Genomic DNA, 26,335 nt, shown 5'->3' with positions numbered 1-26,335 from the left:
CGAACAGCAAGGGGGACTGACACCAAGGAAATAGAAAATAAACATTCATCCAGACTGGTAGGAGGGGCGAAGACTGGCACCGGGGTGGAGAGGACTCGTGTGGCTGTGGCGGGACTGAGACTGGCAGAGTGTGGGACAAATGGCGCAGGCAGTCCGAGCACTAGCAGACCCTGTGGCCCCACATTTGCACAGATAAACCCAGAGGGCCGGACTCAAAGTGGAGGAGAACGGGGCAGGCAGAGCAGCGGGTGGCACACAGCGGCACCACATTCGCCCACAGATAAACCAGACGAACGGCGGGGAGGGAAGCAGACTGCGCAACCCAGGGCTCCAGCTGGGGAAATAAAGCCTCAAACCTCTGATTGAAAGCGCCCCTGGGGGTTGGGGCAGCAGCAGGAGAGACTCCCAGCCTCACAGGAGAGGTTGTTGGAGAGACCCACAGGGGCCTAGAGTGTGCACAGGCCCACTTACTCGGGAACCAGCACCAGAGTTGCCCAGTTTGATTGTGGGTAGCCGAGTGAAAGATTGAAATCCGGAGGAGAGTGAGGCGGGCGCCTTGCTCCCTCTCGGCCCCTCCCCCACGTACAGCATCACAGCGCAGCGAGCAGCATTACCCCGCCCTGGTGAACACCTAAGGCTCCGCCCCTTAAAGTAACAGATGTGCCAAGACAAACAAACAAACAATTCAAAGCTCCAGAAAAAATACAACTAAGGGACGAAGAGATAGCCAACCTATCGGATGCACAGTTCAAAGCACTGGTTATCAATATGCTCACAGACTTGGTTGAATCTGTTCGAAAAACAGATGAAAAAATGAAGCCTATGCTAAGAGAAACAAAGGAAAATGTACAGGGAACCAATAGTGATGAGAAGGAAACTGGGACTCAAATCAATGGTATGGACCAGAAGGAAGAAACAAACATCCAACCAGAAAAGAATGAAGAAACAAGAACTTGGAAAAATGAGGAGAGGCTTAGGAACCTCCAGGACACCTTGAAACGTTCCAACATCCGAATTACAGGGGTGCCAGAAGGAGAAGAGGAAGAACAAAAAATTGAAAACTTATTTGAACAAATAATGAAGGAGAACTTCCCTAATCTGGCAAAGGAAATAGACTTCCGGGAAGTCCAGGAAGCTCAGAGAGTCCCAAAGAAGCTGGACCCAAGGAGGAACACACCAAGGCACATCATAATTACATTACCCAAGATTAAACGCAAGGACCTACATCCAAGATTACTGTATCCAGCAAAGCTATCATTTAGAATGGAAGGGAAGATAAAGTGCTTCTCAGATAAGGTCAAGTTAAAGAAGCTCATCATCACCAAGCCCTTATTATATGAAATGTTAAAGGGAGTTACCTAAGAAAAAGAAGATCAAAAATAGGAACAGTAAAAATGACAGCAAACTCAGTTATTAATGGCCACACATAAAACAAAAACGAGAGCAAACTAGGCAAACAACTAGAACATGAGGGTTGTCAATAAGGGAGTGGGAGGGGGAGAGGGGGGTAAAGGTACAGAGAATAAGTAGCATAGATGATAGGTGGAAAATAGACAGGGGGAGGGTAAAAATAGTGTAGGAAATGTAGAAGCCAAAGAACTTGTAAGTATGACCCATGGACATGAACTATGGGGGGGGAATGTGGGAGGGAGGGGGGTGGGCAGGATGGAGTGGAGTGGAGGGGAAATAGGACAACTGTAATAGCATAATCAATAAATATATTTTTAAAAAAAGAAAAAAAAAAGAAATCTCCCAGCACACACCCTCCTTGGGGCACTTGAATCTCCTTTTCCAATGAACTTTGTCATAAACTCTAAGGGTCCCCATGAGATTCGCAACCAGGGGACCAATGGGTAGCGGCAGCTGGTCCTGGACTAACCCCTGGAACCTATGTCCATGGCTCCCTTTTCTCTGATTTTCCAGTGAGCTGACAGCAGCCTGGCCTTGGCTCACTTCTTCTCCAGAATGCTTCTAGAGAGCCAAAGCAGCCCCGCCTAGGGTCTCTCCTATTGCTTCTTCTTTCCTAAACCCTTCCTTGTTTCACTGTCCCCAGCTTTAATATGCACACCGTATCTTGCTGTGTATAATGTGTACTTTTTGCCCAAATTCTGAGGGGAAAATAAGGGTACGCATTATACATGGTATGATGACTACATACCATGGGTATAATAGGTATATTAAATAGGTATAGACCCTATTATGGCCTGAATTATGCTCCCCCTTCATATATTAAAGTCCTAACCTCCAGTACCTCAAAACATGACTGTATTTGGGATAACGTCTTAATCCTGGGGTAAGGCCCTAATCCAAAGTGACGACTAAGATGCAGACGCACACAGAGGAAGTACATTATGTGAACACGAAGACATTATGTGAGAACAAAACTGTGATCATGCAGCGTACACAGCAAAATACAGTACTCTCGAAAATAAACAAATCTCTCCATATATAATGTCTAACCACTATGCTGTACACCTGAAAGTAATACAGTGACTGTTGACTGTAATTGAAAACTTTTTTTTTTTTTGCCCTGACTGGCGTGGCTCAGTTGGTTGGGCATCGTCCCACAAAGTGAAAAGTTGCCAGGGTCAGGGCCCATGCCTGAGTTGCCGGGTTTGGTCCCCAGTCAGGGCACTTAAGAGAGGTAACCAATCGATGTTTCTCTCCTTCTCTTTCTCCCTCCCTTCCCCTGTCTCTAAAAATAAATATAAATCTTTCAAACATTTTTTTCATTAAAATTAAATGTCTATTAAGTCTATTAAGAGAATCTGAGCGAAAGAGAAATGAAAATGAATTGAGGAGAGAGGTGAATTCTGGAGCTTGATACAGCGGGAATGAAACTTCAGAGATGGTGTCTCTGGTCATTCTAGAAAGTAGCTCAGCAAACCAATAGTGGCTTTGAGTGTGCAAGCCTCCATACCCACTCTGCAAAGCCAAAGTGGATTTATTGTTAAACAAACCAACAAAACAAAAATGAAAACAAGAAAGTTCTAGAGGACTGCAGGAGCCTCCCTTTGGGGTTCCTAATTACCTCTGTGCCTAGAGACTAACAGGCAGAGGACGGGTTCCTAAAGTTGGCACTGTTGACTGTTGTTCCCCATTACCTGACAGATGGTTTTTCATCTGTCTGAATCTGAGCCTGGGCTCTCCTTCTAGCACAGCTGACAGTGAAGCTGAAAGGAGAACCAGTTTGTGCTTCTTTAGTCACCATGGTGACAAGAAACTATCACAAATATTTGCTTATGACTTCACTGGAGAAGCCAGGCAGGGAAGGTTAGATTGGAAGGAGGAATATCTGCAGAAGCACATCTGGAATCAGCAACCTAAGGGAGGCTGGACTCTTGTTTGGGGACCAGCAAGCACTCCCTTAGTTACTGGAGCTAGGCCAAGAAACCCACAATACAAATATACCTTTTCTAGCACCTGCCTGTTTTGGGTTTTCCTAGTGAAGGAACCTTCTCTAAGTGAATAGGTCCCTGAAGTTATACCTCCCATTTCTAGGAAAGATGTGTCTAATATTGACATGCATTTTCTAAGCTTTAGAACCATGAGACTAGCAATAATAATATAAAATAGGTATAGACCCTATTATGGCCTGAATTATGCTCCCCCTTCATATATTAAAGTCCTAACCTCCAGTACCTCAAAACATGACTGTATTTGGGATAAGGTCTTAATCCTGGGGTAAGGCCCTAATCCAATGTGACGACTAAGATGCAGACGCACACAGAGGAAGTACATTATGTGAACACGAAGACAGCCATCTACAAGGCAAAGAGAGAAGCCTCAGAAGAAGTCAATCCTGTTGACCCCTTGATCTCAGACTTCTACCCTCCAGAAATGACAATATAAATTTCTGTTCTTTAAGCTACCTGGTCTGTGATACTTTGTTATGGTAGCCTTAGCAAATTAATACAGGCCCTAATTGACAGATGAAGACCTTGAGTCTCAGGTCACGCACTAGGTGAGTAGCAAGATTACGGTAGCACTCCATTTAATCACTGGTATGTTTATAATTTAAGATTCATCAAATTTTAAAATCATGCATGTTTTTTTTCAGAAAAAGGAACACACGATACAGTTAGCTGTCCTGTGTCTGGGATGGGAGTGACAGTACAGCACCTTCAAGCTCACTTCCTAGACATCTGCTGGCTGTAGGACTCTCCTACATAAGACATAAGTCTCATGTTCATGGCCTGGACTTCAAAAAGTTACCAAGCAATCACTTGAAGGCATCTGCCCAAAGAACCTGAAAGAGCGACATTTAGGAGATGGGGAACTAGCCTTATTGTCTAGGTAATGACATGACAATCTTCAAGGAAACTGGCCCTCCAACACTATGAAGCAGTCAGTCTTTTCAAATTACTTCCCTAGTCCTGGTGCTAAACTGAGTGGGTGCTCCTCTTTGAAGAGGGAGGCTTTCTAATAGAATGCTATTGCAGCTGACCAGGCAAAGAGAATGAGCTAAGGCTTTAATTTAAATCAAGCTAATTGACTACTGGGATATGCTACAGTTAAGAAAGTTTTACAATTTATCAGAATGCATAGAGAGTTACTTAATGGCACTGGGAAGAGATAGAAAAGAGATACACTGTTATTTCCCAATTTAAGACCTCTTCCTTCTACAATGTTGGAAACATAATTCTTCCCAGGCTGGACTTGCTTTTCTTTTTTTCCACTGGCCTCTCTGGCTTTTCACTAGGAACTCATGGCCACATGCTAGTTAATTTAAAAAGAAAGGAGTTAGATTGAGTGTAAGTCCATAGCCTGAGTGGGCTAGTAAGGTTTGATAACGTGTCAAATTTTTTGTAGATATAATATGTAATCTTCACAACAATCCTGAGAATACACCTTACAGATGAGAAAAATGAGACTCACAGGTTAAGTAAGAGCCATGATGCTAAAAAGTCATCCCTGACCTGTTTGGTCCCAAACTCCATATTCTTTTTATTTCCTAAAAAGAGAAGTGACTGGTCACAGCAAATCTATCAGAATTCTGGATTGGGAACTGCTCCATCACCAAATAAACAAATCTGCTCATATCCCAGAATTTCAGTTAACCACAAACTCAAATGCCTTAAAAGGTAAAGTAAAGAGGTTAATGATTTTTAACAGGGCACTTACTGCTCTCATTCCCAATTTTTACATAGTGCCAGCCAAACAAAATTTGACAGGGGCTTTGTTAAGTAGTTAAATAAATCCCAGCATCATATTTCTGTTTTCAAAAAGTGTTTTCATACCCAGGATCTGACTGACCCCTGTGACAACCAATCAGAAAGATTATCAGTTAGCAGCATATCCAGTTAACAGCTAAGGAACCAGGTTCAGAGGTGCTGTGATTTGCACAAATTGTGAAGCTGGACTCCAAATTAGACCCTCTAATTCCAAAGGCCTCTTTTTATCCAGCTTCTGAGAACTACTTCTTTCCATCCTCACAATACACATAAAATTCTATCCAGTTTGGGTCCTGCCCTTAGACTAGATTCTATCTAGCTTCATCTATTTACTCAGTCATTTTAACCTGAGAATTACTGGCAATTAAATCTCTAATTAGTGCATATGAACAGGGAGCAATTGAAAAACTGTTATGAAGATATCTGCCTGAGACTTTCCTCCATCTCTTTCATCTAAGGTACTGCCAAATGCTGCCCTAGTTTTACCTCCAAAATACAACTCTCTCAACTCTTGACCCCCACCCCATCCAAGTCACTATCACCTCTTGCCTCCCTATCTCCTTCTAATCCAGTACCAACAAACAATAAAACCAGAGCCTACTACTGTTCCTACGTAGAATAAATACTTACAATTCATGGTCCTGCTTTTATCTTCATCTCATTCAGCTGTTTTTTTTTTTTTAATTGGTTCATGAGAGAGAGAGAGAGAGATGCTGCCTTGTTGTTCCACTTATTTACATATTCATTGGTTGATTCTTGTATGTGCCCTGACCTGGGATCAAACCCACAACTTTGGCTTACTGGGATGATGCTCTAGCCAACTGAACTACCTAGCCAGGGCTCATTCAAGTCTTTACCCTCACTCATCACATGCTCCTGTCGCTGTTGCCCTCTCAGTGTATGGAACCCATCAAGCTGTTTCCTGCTGCAGTCTTCACGCTTCTTGTTTTCTTTCTGTAGCTCTTAGAATTGCTTGACCCTTGCCTAACCCAAAGAAAGCTACTTCATTTTTTGTCAGAACACCTGCTTTACTTCCTCCATTACACCATTTACAATGAATCTGTTCTCCATAGGCTGTATAAGTTCTCCACAGGTTGTATGCCCAGCATCATAGGCTCACAGGTATCTGTCGAATGAATCACTGTTCAAATATTTATTCAATACTTAATGAACATTTGCACTGTCCCAGACACAAGGCCTACCTATAAGAGCTACTTATTAAATGTTTGCCAGTAAGTGAAAAGCTATACAGCACAAAAAAATCTTTGTTGTGACTGGAGTGGAGAACTTCCAAAGGCAGATTTTAGAAGGGCTTCTTACTAGAAAACCAGAAACCATGGGTTTCCTCCAGAATTTCTTATGAAAACTAAATGAGAACTCTGTTTTAAGACTACAGGGCACAGATGCCTCAGAAAAAGACATTTAGACTGCTAAATCCAGTGACCTTGTCAATATTCATTCTATTTTACGTTTTAATTTGTCGCTAATGATCACTTTCACCCTGTTGAAACACTGCCCATGATTCTGGACAGTACCATGCTCTCCCAGTTCTCTTACCTTCCCAGCCATTCCTTCTCAGGTTTCATACTGTGTTCCTCTTCCAATGCCAATCTCTCAATGTCAGTGTGTATCAAAATTCTACTTTTTGTCCTCTTAGCAGGAGCAGCCCTCTCCCCAAGCAATCTCCCTTAGCTTCCACCTCCACTTTCAGATCAAGTACCAGTTCCCCATAGTCACAACCTCCTACCTAAAAGTACATTTGCAAATGACCACTTGCTGTCTCTACCTCACTTTCTCCTTAAAAGTTTCTTCTATCTTCCTAGTTCGGAATTAAAGCCATTACCATTCACATGGTCCTCAAGTCAGCCTAAAGTTTCACCTCCCCCAAAGACAACAGGTTTGTAAACTGATTTTTACCTGTGCCAGTCTCTCTCCTTAACCAAATTCTATCCAGTCTCCTCGAGCCCTTTCTCAACTAGGCCTCGACTTTGGCCTATGAAAACTTGAACAAGCCCTGACCAGTGTGCCTCTGTTGGCTGGGCATTGTCCTGCAAAGCTAAAGGTCGTTGGGTTTGATTCCCAGTCACATGCCTGAGTTGTGGGGTCAGTTCCCAGTCAGGGCATGTAAGAGAGGCAACCAATCGATGTTTCTCATATCAATATTTCTCTTCTTCTCTTCCTCTCTCCCTCCCCCCTCTCTAAAAATAAGTAATAAAACAGACTTGAACAAAGCACTAACATAGAGTTTCTAACAGCTCAAGGTCACATCACTAGAATGAACCTAGCCCTTCCGTACAGTGCCTGCCCGAGAAAATCGCAAGGCTGCCAAAAGAATTTACTTTGTTCTAGCTAACACCTGAAAATAGGGTGCTCTGTGGGAGGAACAAGCGCCAATTAGCAAACCCAGATGAGGTTCACATGGACCAAACCTCTTCCTCAAATTTTGTAATTTTTCACTTCTGACTCTACTGAGCCCCCTCTTACCCTCCCACTCCACTTCCTAATCCTCCCTTTAAAACACCCTGTTACCTCTGTACAGATCGAAGTTGAGTTCAGTTCATACTTATCCCTATTGTAATAAAATCTATCCTTACCACTTAACCAGTATAGGGCTTTATCTTTGACACTTGTTACCCCAAAGTGGTACCTACTGACAACTTCCAATGATATTGTTTTAGTTCACAACTCATCACCTCTCACTTCCAGACCACTAAATCTTTGTGAGCAAGAATCTCTGAATCTACTACACAATGCACAGCACACATATGCTCCCAAATGTTCAACATCTTCAATTTAAAAAAACATTTCATTTATTGATTTGGAGAGAAGAAGGGGGAGAGGGGGAGAGAGATGGTAGAGAGAAATATCGATTTGTTGTTCCACTTATTTATGCATTTATTGGTTTATTCTTGTATGTGCCCTGACTGGGGATTGAACTCACAACCATGGTGCATCGGGATAATGCTCTAATCAACTGAGCTGCCTGGCCAGGGTTCCAATCAACATTTTAAACTTCAATTTTCCAAAGGATGTGAAGTGGTTTATAATAAATTCAACAAAAAAATACAAAAACAAAAATCTGAAATAGGAATATACAAATTTGTGTAGAAAATAGGGAAAGATGAATGCAGATAAGCAGGACCCAAAGAATCATTTAATTATTAAAACTGAGCTGCATTTTTTTCTTCCTTGTTTTTTTTTCTTCTTTTAAAACTGAGTTGCATTTTGACATGTCCACCTGACAGCCAAAATAAAGCAACAGGAGTGAGCCCTTACATAACTCTCGCTATCCATGGTGGTGGCCTTTGATGCACAAGAGTCTTATATTTTGACTAAGCCCAATTTACCCCCCATTTTTTTTTTAAGCTGCGTGTGCTTTTCCTGTCATATCTGTTATCTTAATCTCAGAACATTAAGATTTAGCCCAGGCTGGTGTGGCCCAGTGGATTTAGTGCCAACCTGCAAACCAGAGGGTCAGGGGTTCTATTCCTAGTCAGGGCACACGCCTGGGTTGCCGGCCAGGTCCCCGGTAGGGCAACCACACATAGATGTTTCCCTCTCTTTCTCCTTCTCTTCCCCTCTCTAAAAATAAATGTATAAAATCTTTTTTAAAAAAAGATTTACTCCTGTTTTATTAAGAGTTTTACTGGAAGAGTTTTATAGTTTTAGATCCTTACATTTAAGTCTTTGATCCACTGAGTTAATTTCTGCATATGGTATAAGACCAGGGTTCAGCTTCATTCTTTTCCATATGGATACCTATTTTTTTTAGGCATTATATATAGCAATTAGAACATTAAGAAAATAAAAATAAACCAATGATCCACCTAAGTCCTTTCTTGATGAATTTATCTTTAATTGAGATGCCTTTAAAGTTAATGGTTTTTATAATTCGAGCAATCTATCAAACCAACAGGCTACTGCAGTATATACAAGTTCCTTTCCTGTGTAACATTATTTATTGTATTGGCCGAAAAGTTCATTTGGTTTTTTCCATAAGGTGGCTCTAGTAGCACTTAGTTTTGATTAACTTCATTCGAAACAATTTTGTTTGATTGTATTGTGACAGCTGTCATATCAGCATGAAATAAAAAAAAACATCAAAATTGGTGAATTTTTGTGTGGCCATTTGAATATGGAAGATGGAGGAAAATACACATTTTTGGCATATTATGCTGTACTATATCAAGAAAGGTAAAAATGCAACTGAAACACACAAAAAAGGTTTGCGCAGCGTGTGGAGAAGGTGCTATGACCAGATCGAACGTGTCAGAAGAGGTTTGAGAAGTTTCATGCTGGAGATTTCTCAGTGGACGATGCTCCATGGTCGGGTAGACCAGTTGAAGCTGACAGTGATCAAATCAAGACATTGAGAACAATTAATGTTCTACCACGCAGGAGACAGCAGACATACTCAAAATATCCAAATCAATAAAGCTACTGGCAAAAATGAAAAATGTGTATTTTATGGAAAAAACCATATAGACTTTTTGGCCAACCCAGTTTTTCCCCATCCTACTAGGAAGCCTGTGCCAGTTACCAAAGTTGAAAAGGATCATGATACTCCTGCCAAGAAAGTTACACACCTGTGTCCTTACTGCTAGATGGAAAGCAGTCTTCTCGAGCTTAGTCCAGAACGCTTTCCAAAGTTTCTGGGCTTGGTGAGAGGTATTACAGTCATATGTCACATAACAACTTTTTGGTTAACAACAGACTGCCTATTATTAATAAAATGATGGTCCCATAAGATTATAATGGAGCTGAAAAATTCCTATCACCTAGTGACGTTAGAGCCTTTGTGATGTCACAGCACAATGCATTACTCACGTGTCGTGGTGATGTTAGTGTAAAGAAACCCACTGTTCTGCCAGTTGTATAAGAGTACAGCACATACAATTAGGGCTGTGCCACCTAGGTTTGTGCAGTATACTCTATGATGTTCCCATAATGATGAAATTATCTAAGGACGCATTCATTTCTCACAACGTATCCCTGATACGCGGCACACATCTAGTATCTGTATCTAGTGAATCCAGACTAAGAACTGAGATAACCCTTTGAAAGATCCTTCAAATATCCCAGAGTCAATCTCTGACTTCTATGGAAGGGATGTTCCCAAGGAAAATTACAATAGTAATGATTTGCTTAGCTTTTAAGTCTAAGCTCTTACAGAATTCCCAGTTCAGAGGTGGGGAAACTTAAGCATAATTTGCAAAAGGACCCAGCTAATAAGTGAGAGATTCTAATCCAGACCTTTCTAACTAAAGACAGTGCTCTCTCCATTACAATACTTATCTGCACAGCCACAAGGGAACCCCCTGGAAGGAGTGTCAATATTTCATTGCCTGACTCAATACCTTAAATATTATGTGTGTTCTAGTTCTTGCCAAGAACAGGGAACACATATCAGATGATATCAACACTGAAATGAACAGAGGCAGAAAACTGTAGGGATTGGCAGGTAGTCAGGTAGTCATTTGAAGGTTGTCTGCCACTTCAAAGAAAAACCAAAAACCATTTGAGTTAAATTTCCCTGCTCGTTTTCCTGGCAACCACTCTGCAGAGTACGTGCACGTGTGCCTGTGCGCAGGGAGGGACTGGTGATGGCAGCAGCTGTGTTAAAGGAAACACAAAGCTGAGGGAAACAGGACGACCTGAGATAAATGCCACTTAAGTCTGGAGTAGGGTTTGAAAATCTTTTTAAACCTCAACATTATGTGGATGAATGGACTATTTTCAAGGGTTTGTATTGGAAATACCTAGGCGAGAGAAGGCAGCTGTGCTGGCAGGACCACAAACAGGCACCCTGGAGAAAGTCCAGTGTGGGTGAGAGGACCCAGGAAGCCAGACCGTGTGATCTCTGGCCCTGCCACTCAATGCATGTGCCACCTCGTGTCTCACTTACCTGTCTCCATTTTCCTCCCCGTACCCTGTGTGCCTCAGAGCTACCGTGAAGATCCAATGGGAGAATATGTGCAAGTACTTCGTAAATAGCTAAATGCTGCGCTGATAAGGTAGAATTAAGTTTGGTACCAAATTTTCAAAGGTCTGGAATTTCTCTCAGAGCTCAAGACAAGGAACTACTGCAAACAAGAGAACAGAATGGAGCAGGTCTGACTACATGAGGTGCTCAGAGTGTTACCTGCAAGCCTGTTAGGACTGCCAGTCACCAAGACAGTGAGAGAGACTCCTCTATGGACAACTGGGTCAGTTCACAATGGGGCCACCATAACAAGGCTGCTCACATTCTAGCAGATCCTCACAGGACTGGGCTAAACGGGGATCACGCTAGAAAACAAATCTGAATCTATAGTAGGTGGTTTGCCTAAAAGACCATGTGGGGAAAACTATCATCTGCTCATACATCTGTATATTCAAAGCTTGAGGTCTCTGCTTTGTATGGCACACTGAGGTGTAAATCAACCAGACAACTGACAGCCCCAGTTCTTTTGTTCTCTAATCCTAATTCCCTCCTAGGATTTATTCGTCCTTTTAGCCCTTGAGTCTATATGTAAAGGCAATGCTCAGACCTAGGGACGGGAGGTAAGGAGTACCAAGGGACATAGGAGAAGACTAAGGATAGCTACAGTCCAAGTGTTACTATTTCTGTTACCTATAACATGAGAATAAACTTTATAGCCCTAGAGGATTGGTGAGGTAATGTGAAAATGTCTAGGGCCTAAATGCTAAATCAACACAGACAGACGAGGGCACAGTGGTTAGTTACTACAGGGAAGGGGGGATAGTAACGTGTAAAGGGAACCGCATATACGGTGACGGAAGATGATCTGACTTTGGGTGGTGGGCACACAGTGTAATATACAGATCATGTATCACAGAAATGTATACCTGCAACCTACATGACCCTATGAACCAGTGTTACCCCAATAAATTTAATAAAAATAAATAAAAATAAAATAAATGCTAAATCAATAGTTATTTCCCTTTTCTTCTCAGCTCCTACTCCTCAACTGCCCATAAGGGCAATTTCTAGGAAGTTGGGTCAAAGACAACAACTGTATTTTCTTGCTCTGTATTAAGGTAGTTTTTCCTTCCTCCTAACACTGTAGCTCCTTTCTCTTAATCTTTATCTTTCTATTCCATTTTCGCTCCCTACAAATCTAGGTTATAAGGACCAGCAAGCCAGAATTAAAAAAAACAAAAACAAAAACCCTGCTTTCAATCATTTACCTTACCCCAAGATGAGCAATTCTAATCATGTCTCATTAGACAATTATTATAACTATTGTCTCTTTGGAAAACAAATGCTGATGACTTCTGAATCTGTATCTGCAGCCCACACCTAATACCCGAGAGGTTCCCTCAACTCATGTCCCATAAGTACCTTGTATGTTTTTTTTTTTTTAATTTAAAAGTCACCATCTCCATAAACCTTCTCCTATACATTCTTAATTCTTAATTTTTTTTTTCTTTTATTGATTCCAAAGAGAGGGGAAGGGAGGGAGAAAGAGAGGAAGAGAAATATCGACTGGCTGCCTCTTGCACATGTCCTGATAGGGAATCCACCCCACGACCCTTCAGTTTGCGGGACAACACTCAACCAAGCCACAACTAGCAGGGTAACTTTTCTTAATTTTTTAATTTAATTTAATTAATTTATTTTTAGAGACATGGGAAAGGAGGGAGAAAAGGAGAGAAACATCACTGTTTGGTTGCCTCTCGTGCGCCCCTACTAGGGACCTGGACCGCAGCCCAGGCATGTGCCCTGACTGGGAATTGAACTGGCGACCCTTTTCTTAACTCTTTAATTCATGATTCACGATTCCTCATTTGAAATTCTGAAATCAAAAGAGTTCTGAGCCCCGGCTGGTGTGTCTTACGTATACTTGTATATACAATCACCAGTATTAGCAAGCATATATACGCCCATTTTACATATACAGGGTCCAGCACAAATAACACCCCTTTTTTATTATGAAATCATAAGCATATAATTCTGTAACATAACAATATCATACTCAAGCACACTATAGACATGTTAGGTGAAAAGTTCAAAACTATAAATTATTACACCCATATTATTACCGGGCCAACCACACTCAAGCAGGCCTTACCTCTGCCAGACCCTGTATAATGTCTGTTAATACTGGCAGTTTTGGTCAGATGGCCAAGTTTTCCTGAAGAAAGTCTGAGAGTTATACCAAGCAGGTGAGGACACTGGCTCATTCACATTTAACATACTTGCAACATATTGTAGTTTATGTGCCTAGTTTTAAGAGGATTTATAAGTTATCTAGTTTTAACTAAATTAACATTCACAAAATGGATAAATGGTTTTGAGTCCTGTAAAAAAACTGAATGGAAGACAATAATCTAAGCACAAACGGAACAAAAAACCCCAGCAGAGTTGATGTCTCTGGAAGTATGAGCTCCTAAGTACCAAAATTTCATCTGCTGTATCACAATAAGACAAAACAAAATAATGTAATGACCAACTAATCAAAACTAAGTCAGCCAAAAAAAAATTATCTAGAAGACTATTTAAAATATGGACTTACAACCTCTTGTTTATCTTACTCCAAACATATATTATGCTTAAAAAAATATCTACTGAACACAAAATGCTACCATGATTAGCAAGATGTTTAAAAATACTCGTCTTCATCATTTTAATATGTATTTTTAAATACACAGAACTTGGTAAAAATACACAGACTACGTAAGAAATATTTTAGCCCTGTTCAGGGAGCTCAGTTGGTTGGAGCATTGCCTCAATTTGCCAAGGCTGAGGGTTCAATCCCGTCCGGGCACACACAAGAGCCAACCCATGAAGGCATAAAAAAGTGTAACAACAAATCGACGTTTCTCTCTCTCTTTAAAATCAATTTAAAAAGAAGAAATTTTATAAAACATGGAATATTAATTCAGGCAAAATTTATAAATAAGACAGGCATTTCTTGGGCTATTTTTTGCCTCAAATATCCTTATCTTTGGTTAGCTTATGTTTTTAGATTTTAAAGTTGTAATGTTCACAAATGTTTAATCCATTAATATCATATGAAAACTCAGATTTCCAACTTCAAGGGGGTGAGGGATAATGGAAAGGGACAGGAAATTAAGCAGTGAGGCACCACTAGACCTATATTCCCCCACAGCAACAACTGCGAGAGATCAGTAGACTGTATGGGGCTCTCTACTTGGCGGACAGTCTCCATTTGGTTGATTTCACTCAATTACCCACTAGAATTTAAACTCTGGGGATTTCAACAAAAAGACAGACTTTTGTCTATTTTGTTTACCACTGTACTTCCAGGGCCCTAGAACAATCCCTGGCACATAGGCATTCAATAAACATTTGCTGAAATTAATAAATAATTGTTGCCTGCCTGGCCCCTAAAAGTATGAGTTTCTGACAAGCATTCATGTTTCTGCCTTCTGCTCAAAGACAAATTGATTCACCTTTATATTTAGCATAGGGCCTGACACATAGTAAGCACTTTATTTGTTCACTAAGTGACTAACAGCAATTAGTTATTACTTATTAAGTGCTTACTGTATTAAAGCCACACTAAAATGCTTTACACACATTAGCTCATTTAATCTCCCTAAACTCCAATGAGGTATATACTGTTACCCCTACTTTAGAGGTGAGGAAAATGAGGCTTTGAAGGTTAAGTAACAGGCTGAAGAACTATATCATAGAATGAAATAACTAACACAAGAATGAGTATGAAAAGGGATATGTAAGAGGGAAAAACAAAAGCACTACAGAATTCAGGAGAGTTCACTTCCAGTTTGGAAGGTATAAAACAGTTGGGAAAGGTTCATAAAAGTGGTGGTAGCATTTAAACTAGATCTTAAAAAACAGGCAAGATTTTCATAGAAAAGTTCAAAGGAGGTACAAAGGAGGTAGTCCGATTGGAATGCAGGATATGTAGATAAATGTTAAATGGAATAAGATTAGTAAAGTCAAGAAGGCGGCCTTGAATATCACACCCTATGGGTTATGATTTTATTCTCTAGACCAGTGGTCCCAACCTTTTTGGCACCAGGGACTGCTTTCCTGGAAGACAATTTTTCCACGGACCAGGCTGGGGGGAATGGTTTCGGGAAGATTCAAGCACCTTACATTCAAGCTCATCTCCTGCTGTGCAGCCCTGTTCCTAACAGGCCTAGACGGGAACAGGACTGAGGCCAGGAGGCTGGGGACCCCTGCTGCAGACAATGAGGAATCAGCGAAGGTTCCTAAACTAAGGAGGAGAGTGACAAGAGAGGGTGGTGGTTTAGCAATGTTGCTGCTGCAGAACTGGTAGTGGTAGGGAGGCTACTTCAGAAGGGATCTGGAGGGCCTCTTAGGTTATAACACCTTTTCAGTTGACACTATTTTTTGACAGCTAGTAATTCACTGAATCTTCACTTAACAACATTAATAAATAGTGTTATCCGTATTTTCACTTTAAGGAGCCTGACACTCAGAAAGGTTGCAGACCACAGAACTAATACTCTTTGTGGCACTGTTGTGAGAAAAACCCACACGAAGCAATTTAGGGAGGACCTCAGTAACAGGATCACACAGCATCCAACAACTGCCAATACAGAAAGGGAAGAAAAGAGTGAGAAAGCGAAGATAGTTATGATTTCTGTCTTATACCCTAGTGTCTGGGCCAACGGTGCAATCATTAACAAAAATGCAGGAAAAGCAGGCCAAGAGGGAGTTCAGTGCTCCTGAGATACTTAGGTGGTGACTGATGGTTTAGTGCCTTCTCTGCAAGTAGCTATTATGAACTGTGGGGTGGGTGGGCAAGGCTAGAAGGAAACTGAAAGAAGAAATGGGCTAAATTACTTTCTGACCCAGAAGGGTGATCAGTTACAAAGGTTAATTGCACCCAAAAGCAAACTAGAAGTGGTCCTCAGCATTTAAGGCCAAGGATAGAATAGTTCCAAAGTTGGCTAATTGAGTGGCTCAAAAACATAATGAAGAGATCAAATTCTTTCCATCTCTACCCTCACACTTACAACTGCCTGCTCTTATGAATTCTGCCTCATGATTCCAGCACTGCAAATAGCAATTTCAGAGTCAGAAAGGGCTCTTTCCTTTCCAGAGGCAAAACACTGCCCTTCAAATAGCCCATATTTTGGTTAGAACCTTCTACCTGAGTAAGTGGTTCCTCTATTTGCTATCTCTGACCTTTCACAAGTTACTGAACCTCTCTGTGCTTCATTTTCCTCAACTAGAACATGAGAATCTGAGAATTAAATAAATCAATATTACAGTATTTAGTCATTAGACCTCAAAAAAATATATTACAGTACTTAGTACCTAGCACATATGAAGTTCTATATATTTTTGGCTATTATCATAGCTTTTTTAAATCTCTCTCTTCTGAGGTTCTCACACTTTGGTGATACCTGGATTAATATATAAGCTGGGCCCTGGCTGGGTGGCTCAGTTGGTAGGAGCATCATCCCATACACTAAAAGTTCGTGGGTTCAATTCCTGGTCAGGGCATGTATGGGAGGCAAATAATTGATATTTCTCTCTCACACTGATGTTCTCTTTAAAATCAATAAACATATCCTCAGGTGAGGGGTACACACACACGCGCGCACGCAAAAAATAATAAAACATATGGCAAATCTCTTTTAAATAAGGTAGGCCCTGGCTGGTATGACTCAGTGGACTGAGCGCCAGCCCCTTGGGGAAACTGAGGGGTCCCCAGTCGGGGGCGTGTGAGAGGCAGCTGATCAATGCTTTTCTCCCTCTCTTTCTTCCTCCCTTCCTGTCTCTCTAAAAAATAAAATCTCTTAAAAAAATAAGTAAAATAGAAATAAGGAATGCTTTTCCTGAAGTCACCCAGACTTCCCTTTACATCTGATTAGCCAGAACTGCAACACATGCCCACACCTGAACCAATCAGTGCCTAAAGAGTTAAAATGACAATAACTGGTTTTGAGTTTATATTAATCAAGACCTATCCCTGGGGCTGGGGAGGGGCTGCCAGATTCCCCGTTAACAAGGTGTAAGGAATGATGACAAAACCCCCAGTGTCAAAAACAACAACAACAAAAACCCTACCAGTGTCTGCCAAGACAGTCTTTGAGAAGCTGCGGGTCTCTGCTAGGAAAGGTTAAAATACTTAACTCGCAGATTTGCATGCAGCACCTCCACAGGGCTCCTCTGGCAGTGACACCACTACAAAGGCCTGTGAAGGCTAGTGAAGTTTGGCAAAGGAGAAGGAGCACAGGATATAGGCCAGAGTTCAAGAAGCGTATGAGAGGAGGTGAAATACAGCAAGTTCCAGATCCATGTAAGTGTGGTGGAGGCCACCAGCCTTGGACTAGTTACCTAATCTCAAAGCCTCAGTTTACTCATTTATAAATGAGGAAAACCGAAACTAACTCAGATTCAATGTTAGAATTAAATGTATCTTTACACTAGTTTCACTCCCATGGCATAAGGATCAGTCAAAACCAAAAAACCAAACAAAGACCCCACAGTATGGGGGTGGTCAGAAAGACAGGGTGGATGGGGAGATGTACCTGAAATGAAGTCGGAAAGAAAAGGGGAGGCAGTCTGACACTAGATCAACAATCTCTTTCAGGACCTTGGTCAGGTTTTGTTGCCCCAGTGAAGAACTTTCAAAGTCTACCAGAAAAGGAATACTTTACTTCACACCTTCTGTCTTCCAAGAGGTTTGTGCGCAGCAAAATGGGTAAGAATCTAATTTGTGGCTTTGCTGCTTACTGTGTTATCTGCTCTGAGGTAGTTTCCCAATCTGCAAAAACTGAGAAAATCTCCACCAATTTGATTTCACTGAACTTAGTTACTAAACATCAGCTCATTCCCTTCAGGCATCAGTGTTCCTGAAGGTGCACACGCACTGCAACTTCAAAATCTATAACATTAAAGCCCCTAAAATTTCTCATCGATACATAAAGCTGCAGTTACAAAGACAGGCTTATCAGTCTTCATGGAGGATTCTGGAAACCAGAGTATTTAAGAGAAAGGAACTAACATTATCAAAGGTGGAAAATAATCTGTTCTGATATTTTTCTTTCTTTTTCTTTTTTAAAGGTTTTATGTTTTTATTTATTTCTACACAGAGGGGAAGGGAGGGAGAAAGAGAGGGAGAGAAACATCAATGCGTGGTTGCCTCTCACAGGTCCCTTACCAGGGACCTGGCCAGCAACCCAGGCAAGTGCCCTGACTGGGTTCGAACCAGCAACTGTTTGGTTCACAGGCTGGCACTCAATCCACTGAGCCACACCAGGCCAGAGCTCGCTTTCTTTCTTTCTTTTTTAAGATTTTATTTATTTTTAGAGAGGAGGGGAAGGGAGAAAGAAAGGGAGAAACAGCAATGTGTGGTTGCCTCTTCCGCGCCCCCAGCCAGGGACTTGGCCTATAACCCAGGCATGTGCCCTGACTGGGAACCATACTGGTGACCCTTTGGTTCTCAGGCTGGTGCTCAACCACTGAGCCACACCAGCCAGGGCTGTTCCGATATTTCTAGAGTTCTTACTAGACTTCCAAGACTGTGTTGTATCTTTCGTTTTCAAACACCTTAAGAACACCAACCCTTCTCCTCTTCCCAGAGATGAGGAAATAAAGGCTCAAAAGAAAAATAACATTTATTGAGGCCACACTAGATACTTTCCATATGTATCACTGCATTTGACATCAAAGTGACTTCTCTGGATGAGAGCTAGGAAGCCGCAGGCAGGATTATACTAGATTTGATCCTACAGTCAATGCCTTGCAGCTCAAGGGACTGATTTGTTTTCTCAGGATCAGGGGTCTTAACAAAACTCAACCCCAGAGTCTCATTTAGCTCCCTGCCCCCACACACAAACAATATTTGGTGTCAGCAATTCAATTTGCGCATTTCCAATTTCCTTCAGGCTAAGGATTTCAAAGTGGGCCCACTAGCAAAAAAAAAAAAAAACCACCAAAACTCAAAACACCACCTTTACAACTTTGCCTAGGGTTCAAAGCTTTCTTTCCCGCTATTACAGCCCAAACATTAGGCGGCCAGACTATAAACTATGGCTCTGGAGTAATCACCCTGTTTTAGGCACTGTGTCCTTGGGTAAGTTACTTTATCTCTTTAGCCTCAGTTTCCTTATCCATAAAATAAGGATAACAGTAGTATCAATCTCATTAGGTTGTGCATATCAAGTAAAACGTGACATGTAAGGCATTCAGAACAATACCTGCACATAGGAAGTGCTTAATACATTTATTTATTTTTGCCGGAGAATAAATACCACTGATGTTTCTGTCCCTAAGACCAAAAGCTTTGCCATAATATTCTCCCTGAGCACAAACCTTGCCAGCCGGAGTCCCCTAAGAAAGAGCAACAGGTCGCTCCTTTTCTCTTAACCAGGGCCAGGCCCAGAAACCTGAAGACCCCGACCTACGTGTGGCCCCAGGTCTTGGCTTTTAATTTTCCACCACTACAAAGGCTGTCACTCTGAGCCCAACCGAACCACCGCATTTCCGCCGCGGCTCGGGAAGTTCTCCCGGCCTCCAGCCGCCCAGCCTGTCTTTGGCATGGCTGCCCTTGGTTCCGGGCCTGGAGGTGGCTCGCCTGGCCTCCCCTCACCTACCTGCGACGTAGGTAAGATTTCCTTGACTTCAGGGGAACAAGTGAATACAGCCAACATGCGCGTCGTTCAGTCTCACGCCTGGAGGAGGATCCCTGAGCGCCGCCCGGGCCTGCGGTGCGGAGCCCGTCCCCCCAGCCCTAGTCTCCGCGGCGGAGGCCGGAGGATTGGCCCCTTTCTAGCCCCCAGAAATGCTTGGGCTCCAGCCCAGGGCCACCACGTGGGGGGCTCCAGGCGTGGCAACGCTGAACCAGCCCCCTAACACTGCTGCCCGCATGGGCCCTGGCCGGCCCCATACTGGCCTGAGCGGCACTCCCGGTCTGGTTTCTCCCCAAAACCTATTTAGAGGGGCCTCAGATACCCCTTGCAGATTGGAGGCAGACTGTCGCCAGACCCCAAACCCTGAGACTGCCTTCGCTCGAGTCCCAGTTGCCTGGTATCCTTACTCACCCATCGCGGCTCCGCTCGCTCCTACTTGGCGGCGGCAGCGGCGGCAGCTTCAGCAGACAATATGGCGGGTCTGCGAGACGGCGGCCCAAAACGGACAAACAACTTAACATTCAACCCCAGGGAGAAAGGCGCTCTCAGCCCTACCGCCTAGTTTACACAGGAAAGCACTTAAAGAGACCGCAGCTGTTAAGGGCGGGGAGTAAAGATGGAATATGCAAGAGGTGGGTGGAGATTGGGAGAGATACCTACCAAAGAAACCGTGGCTAGGAGTTCTCAGCTTTTTCTGTCTCGGTTTCCTCATTATAGTGCAGTCTCCTCCACTGCAAACTTTTTCTCCCAGACAGTAATCCTTACTTTCATAGTTAAAGCCAATCTTAGATCATGAACTGGGTGTAAATAAGGACTCACGTGAAGAGGGGAAGTGACTTGCACAAGGATATAGAGATAACGAAATGAAGAAGTCAAAAATAAACAGGATTACAATCTTATTGGGAGATAAAAGTAGAAAAATGAGATCAGTGCAGTGCTTTATAGTTGACAGAGCTATTTCACTCCCTCTCACAGCACGTCTGAGTGCAGAGGTCAGTTCTGTATTTTCATCACTATCTCCACCTAGAACAGTAGTACGTGTACTCCGTAAGTAATTGCTGAATGAATAAACAAACGAACAGGTCTGTGAGTTACAAAAAACATGAGAAATGATCTCTCTTTTAGAGATGAGAAAATTGAAACCGAGTGTTCATGTGCCTTTTGAATCATGGAATTTATGGCTGGTATACATTTGGCCTCTGTTTTTGCACAATAGGCCACTCCTACTGTTCCTCCCCTCAGCACACAGAGGAAAGCTGACTTCAAGTCACTGGTCCTAAGAGGGAGCTGGTTTTTGGAAGCAGAATGAGGACCTGGGCTTCCAGGTCGTGTCACAACAAATAACCAGTTCTGGTTGTGTGCCTCCTCTGTTAAGGGAAACAACTCAAAAAGCCAACTTTTAGAACTCAGGGTCAGGAAAGGGAGTACTAGCCTTCTCTTTCTACTGCCACTCCTCAAGGTCAGACCTGTTCATTATTTCCTGGTGTATTTCGCCTACCTTCACCTGGCCCCAGGCTCGCCCACTTGTACCTACCATCTCCTTAAAAACACATGCCTTATCATGTTATACCTCTGCTTAACAACTTCCTACTGTCAGTCCTTAGGCAGTGCCCCAAAATTTCAAACTGAAACACAGGCTGGTGCTTACTGGCTTCTTGGGCCACTCCAGGATCCATCCATATTTAGGAGACCAGTTTTCCCCAGATATGCTATTGATGGGGGACTCAAGAGATGGAAAATTTTAGTTTAGGTAGTTGCTAATAAGCTTAGTAATCGATACATGTAAAAGCTATTGTTCCAGGACTGAAGTTCCACCTTTACTCCAGGAGACCATAAATAGTTCCACCATTCTGCCTCAGCAGGACCGCAAGCAATTCAAGATGGTATCTGAGCCATTGTGCTCCAGGGTGAGACATCCAGCTCCCAGGACACAGATGAAAGAATGCTGCACCTTCTATCTGATTAACTTTTTCCCTGAATTCCAAACCCCTTGCCTACACTTTTCTTCTCCTTATAAGAAGAGTCTGTTTAAAATGGAATTTAACAATAATAAAACACTTTAAAAATGGAATTTAAGACAGTCTGGTAGGGTACATAACCCACTATCTTCTCAGATCACTGGCCATCTGAATAAAGTGCCCATAGAGATTCAATACCTGTCTCTGCCTATTGGTTCTGGAGGTGACAGGCAGCATGAATGCTGGCTTTTCTGGTTTCATATTCTGGCCACTCCTCCGGGACAGACTTTGGAACTCTCCAGTAAACCTGGGTATTTGGCAGGGAGTCCCACTGGCTGCCTAGATTGGGAGACCTTGCGGGGGGGGGGGGGGGGGGGGAATGTGGATTTGGAGACTCCTAGCAACTGCCAAGTGATTTCACTTGGGGACTCTCCTCCGATCTGCACCTCCTGTCCTCTTCGCTTTTGACTGAATCACTGCTCTTTCTGGTTCAGATTACAATCCCAGGTCATGATTTAGATCGGCAGGAATTAAGGTACCTTTTGTTTTACAGAGCTCTGTCTGGTAAAAAGGTGCCTTCTGGTTCTTTTGATGTCACAGAGTTCTGTCTGGTAGAATTGGGGGGAAAACCTCCACTTCAGGAAACAGCCCTTTTGGGAAAGTTTTGGCTAATTGGTCCACCTATGCTTAAAAACCTGGGACTAAAAAGAAAGTGGTTTTTATTGTAATACTGTTTGGCTTATGTATTGTATAATCTAGACTCAGGAGAGAGCTGGCTGCTGAAATTACTGTATTAAACTGCAATTGGAGTTGTTTTGTCCAAGATCAGGGAAGTGGAACAAAGTGCCTTACCTAGAAACTTTCATGAGTTTACATAATAAGGATACAGGATTAAAAGATAATAGATAACTGGTCCAGAGAAAATGGAATTTGCCTGTGAAAGATAGCAGAAGCTCAGAGCAGAGAGCCCAGGAAGATCCGGATATTGTGGCTGCTGCTATCATGGTCAATGTTCCCATGGCCCCTCCAGCCCTGGGGGATCTTCCTCCTTACTCAGCTGAGGGAACTGGGGAAAGTGAGCCGGAACTTGCCTCAGTGTCCTGAACCGATTAGGGAACCAAATTTGGTGGAGGACAAGCCCCTCCCAAGGGGTTTTGTGAAGACTTCCAGTGGGAGGAGAGACAGAGGGCCAACCCACTAGATAATGTATTCTGCTTTCTACATTAGATCTGTTAAATTGGAAAAACCCTGAAAGGGCCAGAATATATCCCTTTAGAATGGTGAAGGAGTGCACTCAGGCTTTTGAGTCCCTGAAGGTGTACCTGGCTTCTTGCCTTGGGACTTTGAAACCTTCTAAAATGCTCTCAATTATACGTTCATGAAAGGCAGGGCATTGCCCTAGGAGTCCTCACCCAAATGCCTAGTGACGTTCCACAGCCCATCACATACTTAAATAAATTAGATCACACTGTCCAGGGGTGGCCAGCCTGCTTGAGAGCTAAAACAGCTACCTGCAAGCTCTTACAGGAAGTTGAAAAGTTTTCTTTGGGACAGCCATCGCCACTTACACACCCCACAAAGTGTTGAGCCTGCTGGAGCAAAAGGGAAATTTGTGGTTCACTGCTGGAAGAATGGGCAGGTACCAAGCAATTCTTGACAATCCCAACATCTCCCTCAAAAGTGTGAGTTAAATCCTGCTTCTCTTCTCCCGGAGCCCGACTCAGCTGCTCTGATACATGACTGTACTGAAATAATTGATGAAGTTTATTCTAGTCGAAGTGATTTAGAGGACCATCCTTTAGAAGAAGCAGAATGGAATGTATATGCAGATGGAAGCAGTTATATGGACAAAGGAAACAGAAAGGCTAGTTATGCAGTTGTGACTCTTGAAGAAATAGTGGAGGCCAAGGCCTTGCTGCCAGGAACCTCTGCTCAGAAAGCTGAACTGATTGCATCGACAAGGGCACTGGAATTGTCACAGGAAAAGAGAGTGAATGTGTATACCCGCTGAAGGTACACTTTCTTAATTTTGCATGCACATGGTTCAATCTGGAATGAGAGGTGACTATTAACCTCCAAATAAAAAGGAGATTAAGCATGCAGCAGAAATTTAAAAATTATTAGAGGCTGTTCAGGTACCTTGACAGGGGGCAGTTATGCACTGCCTGGGCATCAGAAAGGGGACACTGAAGTGGCTAGAGGAAACAGTCTGGCTGACCGAGCAGAGAAAAAAGCTGCTAAAGGAACGTTTATAATGCCTTTGGTACCTGATCTAGACTTGTCACAATTTGACCCCGGTTATTTGACTGCAGACTTAGAGAAAGCTGAGAGATGGAGTTTTGATGAATAAGGTGCTGATAGTGGATGGAGAAAGAATAAGAAAGGAGTTATACTGCTTCCTGAACACTTGGTAGAGCCAGTCGTGAAGCATTTGCATGAGGCCACTCACTATGTAAGGGACTTGTTAACCATGTGTGTTAAAACTGTGGCTCATAGGTCCTGGAATTTCTAAAGCCATATGAAAAGTAATTGCTAGATGTGTTGTGTGCCAGAAGAGCAACCCCAAGACAGATCCCCATCAAAAGAAAGAAGGGAAACAATACCAAGGACAGAGCCCATTTGAGAATGGGCAAATAGACTTTAGCCAGATGACGAGGGTCTGATGGAAATATTTGCTAGTCTTTGTCGATACCTTTCCAGGATGGGCAGGAGCCTATCCTACTAGAATGGAGTAATCCCTGAGGTAGTGAAAGCCTTACAGAAGGAAATAATTCCTTGCTTTGGCCTATCCAGTAGCATCCAGAGTGATAATGGACCTGCTTTTGTCTCAGAAATTACACAGAAGGTTAGTGAATTTTTAGGAATCAAGTGGAGCCTCCACATGGCATGGAGACCTCAGGCCTCTGGGAAGGCAGAGAAGATGAATCACACCTTGAAGAAAAACATAGCCAAGTTGTGTCAAGAAACTCATCTCCATTGGCATCAAGTTTTACCCATTGCCCTGCTCAGGATGAGGGTGGCTCCTCGAAGTGGGATTCAGTTGAGTCCTTATGAAATTGTGTATGGGCAACCATTTCAGGCTATGACTAGGGTGGGAGCTATGTATATAGATCAAAAAGTGAAGGTGAAGAAATATGTACAACATTTAAGTCAGACCTTAGCTGTCATGAGTGACCTTGCTGGTATTAGAGACTTCTCCCCACAGGTTTGGCTACATTCCTGTGAGCCTGGAGACAAGGTGTCACTCAAGACCTGGAAGACAGGATCTCCAGAGGGCCAACTAGAAGAAGAGTGGACTGAACCTTGGGACGTGCTCCCCACCACCCCCACCGCAGTGACATTGGCAGAAATAAAATCTTGGATTCATCATACCCGAGTAAAGAAAGCACCAGAGAACAATGGACTGCTGAGCCTCAAGAAGACCTGAAAGGTCTTTTGAAAACAGTAACATATTCTTTTCATTACTTTTGGTTTAACCTCATGTTATGGAGAACTTGTTCCTTTCAAATGAGATGAAAATATTTGGGTATATTTAGCAAAAATGTTGTAAACATCTCTTTTGTCTTCTTGCAGGAGGAAGCTAGGTTGAACACACTTTCACTTCATGTTTTATAGGTGTTTGTACTCCCCTGGAAAGCCTTCGAAATTATACTTTAAGCATATCAATAAGAAAATAACCTACTTCGATATTTGTAACTGGGGACCTGTGGTAACTCTAAAGGACATGGAAATGTTTTCCTTAAAAGCCACTAATGTAGCCCCAGCTGGAGAGTGTGCAGTTTTTGTCAACTGTGCTAAAAACTGTTTTGTGCTTTACCACAGCTTGTTGTTGCCTACAATGTGCCCCCTTATGTGGATCTGCAGCTCAGTGTATTCCTAAGCCCCCTACCAGACGGTCTAATGCTAAGATTCATTCCCAACAACAAAAGAAGCACTTCCATAGGAAACTGATCTCACAAAAATAAGATGGTTTAAACTAACAGTGGGGGGATGCTGGGGGACTCAAGAGTTGGAACATTTTGGTTTAGGTAATCACTACTAAGCTTAGTAATCAATGCCTGTAAAAGCTATTGTTCCAGGACTGAAAGTATGACCCGCCCTGACTCCAGGAGACTACAAGCAGTTCCCCCTTTGTGCCTCAAGGGGAGAGCAAGCAATTCAGATGGTATCTGAGCCATCACCTTCACTGCCCAATAAAGACGACCACCTAGGACACAGATGGAAGAATGCCACACCTTTTATCTGATTAGATTTTTCTCTGAATTCCAAACCACTTACCTACTCTTTTCTTTCCCTTACAAAAATGGCCGGTTTAAAATGGAATTTGAGACAGTCTGTTAGCCCCGGCTGGTGTGGCTCAGTGGATTGAGCGCTGGCCTGCAAACTGCAAGTGGCTGGTTTGATTCCCCATCAGGGCACACGCCTGGGTTGTGGGCCAGGCCCCCGGTTGCGGGTGTGTAAGAGGCAACAGATTGAGGGAGAGGCCTCTCCCTCACACAATGATGCTTCTCTCCCTGTCTCCCTCCCTTCCTGTCTCTCTAAAAATAAATAAAACCTTTAAAAAATTCTCGACCTTTACATAAACGAAATAAGCAAAGC

The 26,335-nt window shown here is 42.7% G+C and overlaps 1 protein-coding gene across 2 annotated transcripts in view; it reads right to left on the bottom strand.

The window, feature by feature from the left end:
- The window catches only part of KPNA6 (karyopherin subunit alpha 6), a 45,729-nt gene extending 25,395 nt beyond the window's left edge, over positions 1–20,334 (bottom strand). The window contains exon 1 of one of the 2 annotated variants that reach the window (XM_024554504.3): positions 20,190–20,334. In XM_024554504.3, the coding sequence (XP_024410272.1) occupies positions 20,190–20,193 (4 nt within the window). In that variant the 5' untranslated portion in view covers positions 20,194–20,334. Of the gene's footprint in view, positions 1–19,742; positions 19,839–20,189 lie in introns of those variants that run through there. The other variant, XM_045190771.3, reaches the window with a different exon arrangement.
- Between the last annotated feature and the right edge of the window lie 6,001 nt (positions 20,335–26,335).

The sequence above is a fragment of the Desmodus rotundus genome, chromosome 3 (genome assembly GCF_022682495.2).
Source record: "Desmodus rotundus isolate HL8 chromosome 3, HLdesRot8A.1, whole genome shotgun sequence".
In the NCBI taxonomy this organism is placed as follows: Eukaryota; Metazoa; Chordata; class Mammalia; order Chiroptera; family Phyllostomidae; genus Desmodus; species Desmodus rotundus.
The sequence above is the reverse complement of the archived record's forward strand: the minus strand, read 5'-3'. Positions and strand labels throughout refer to the sequence as shown.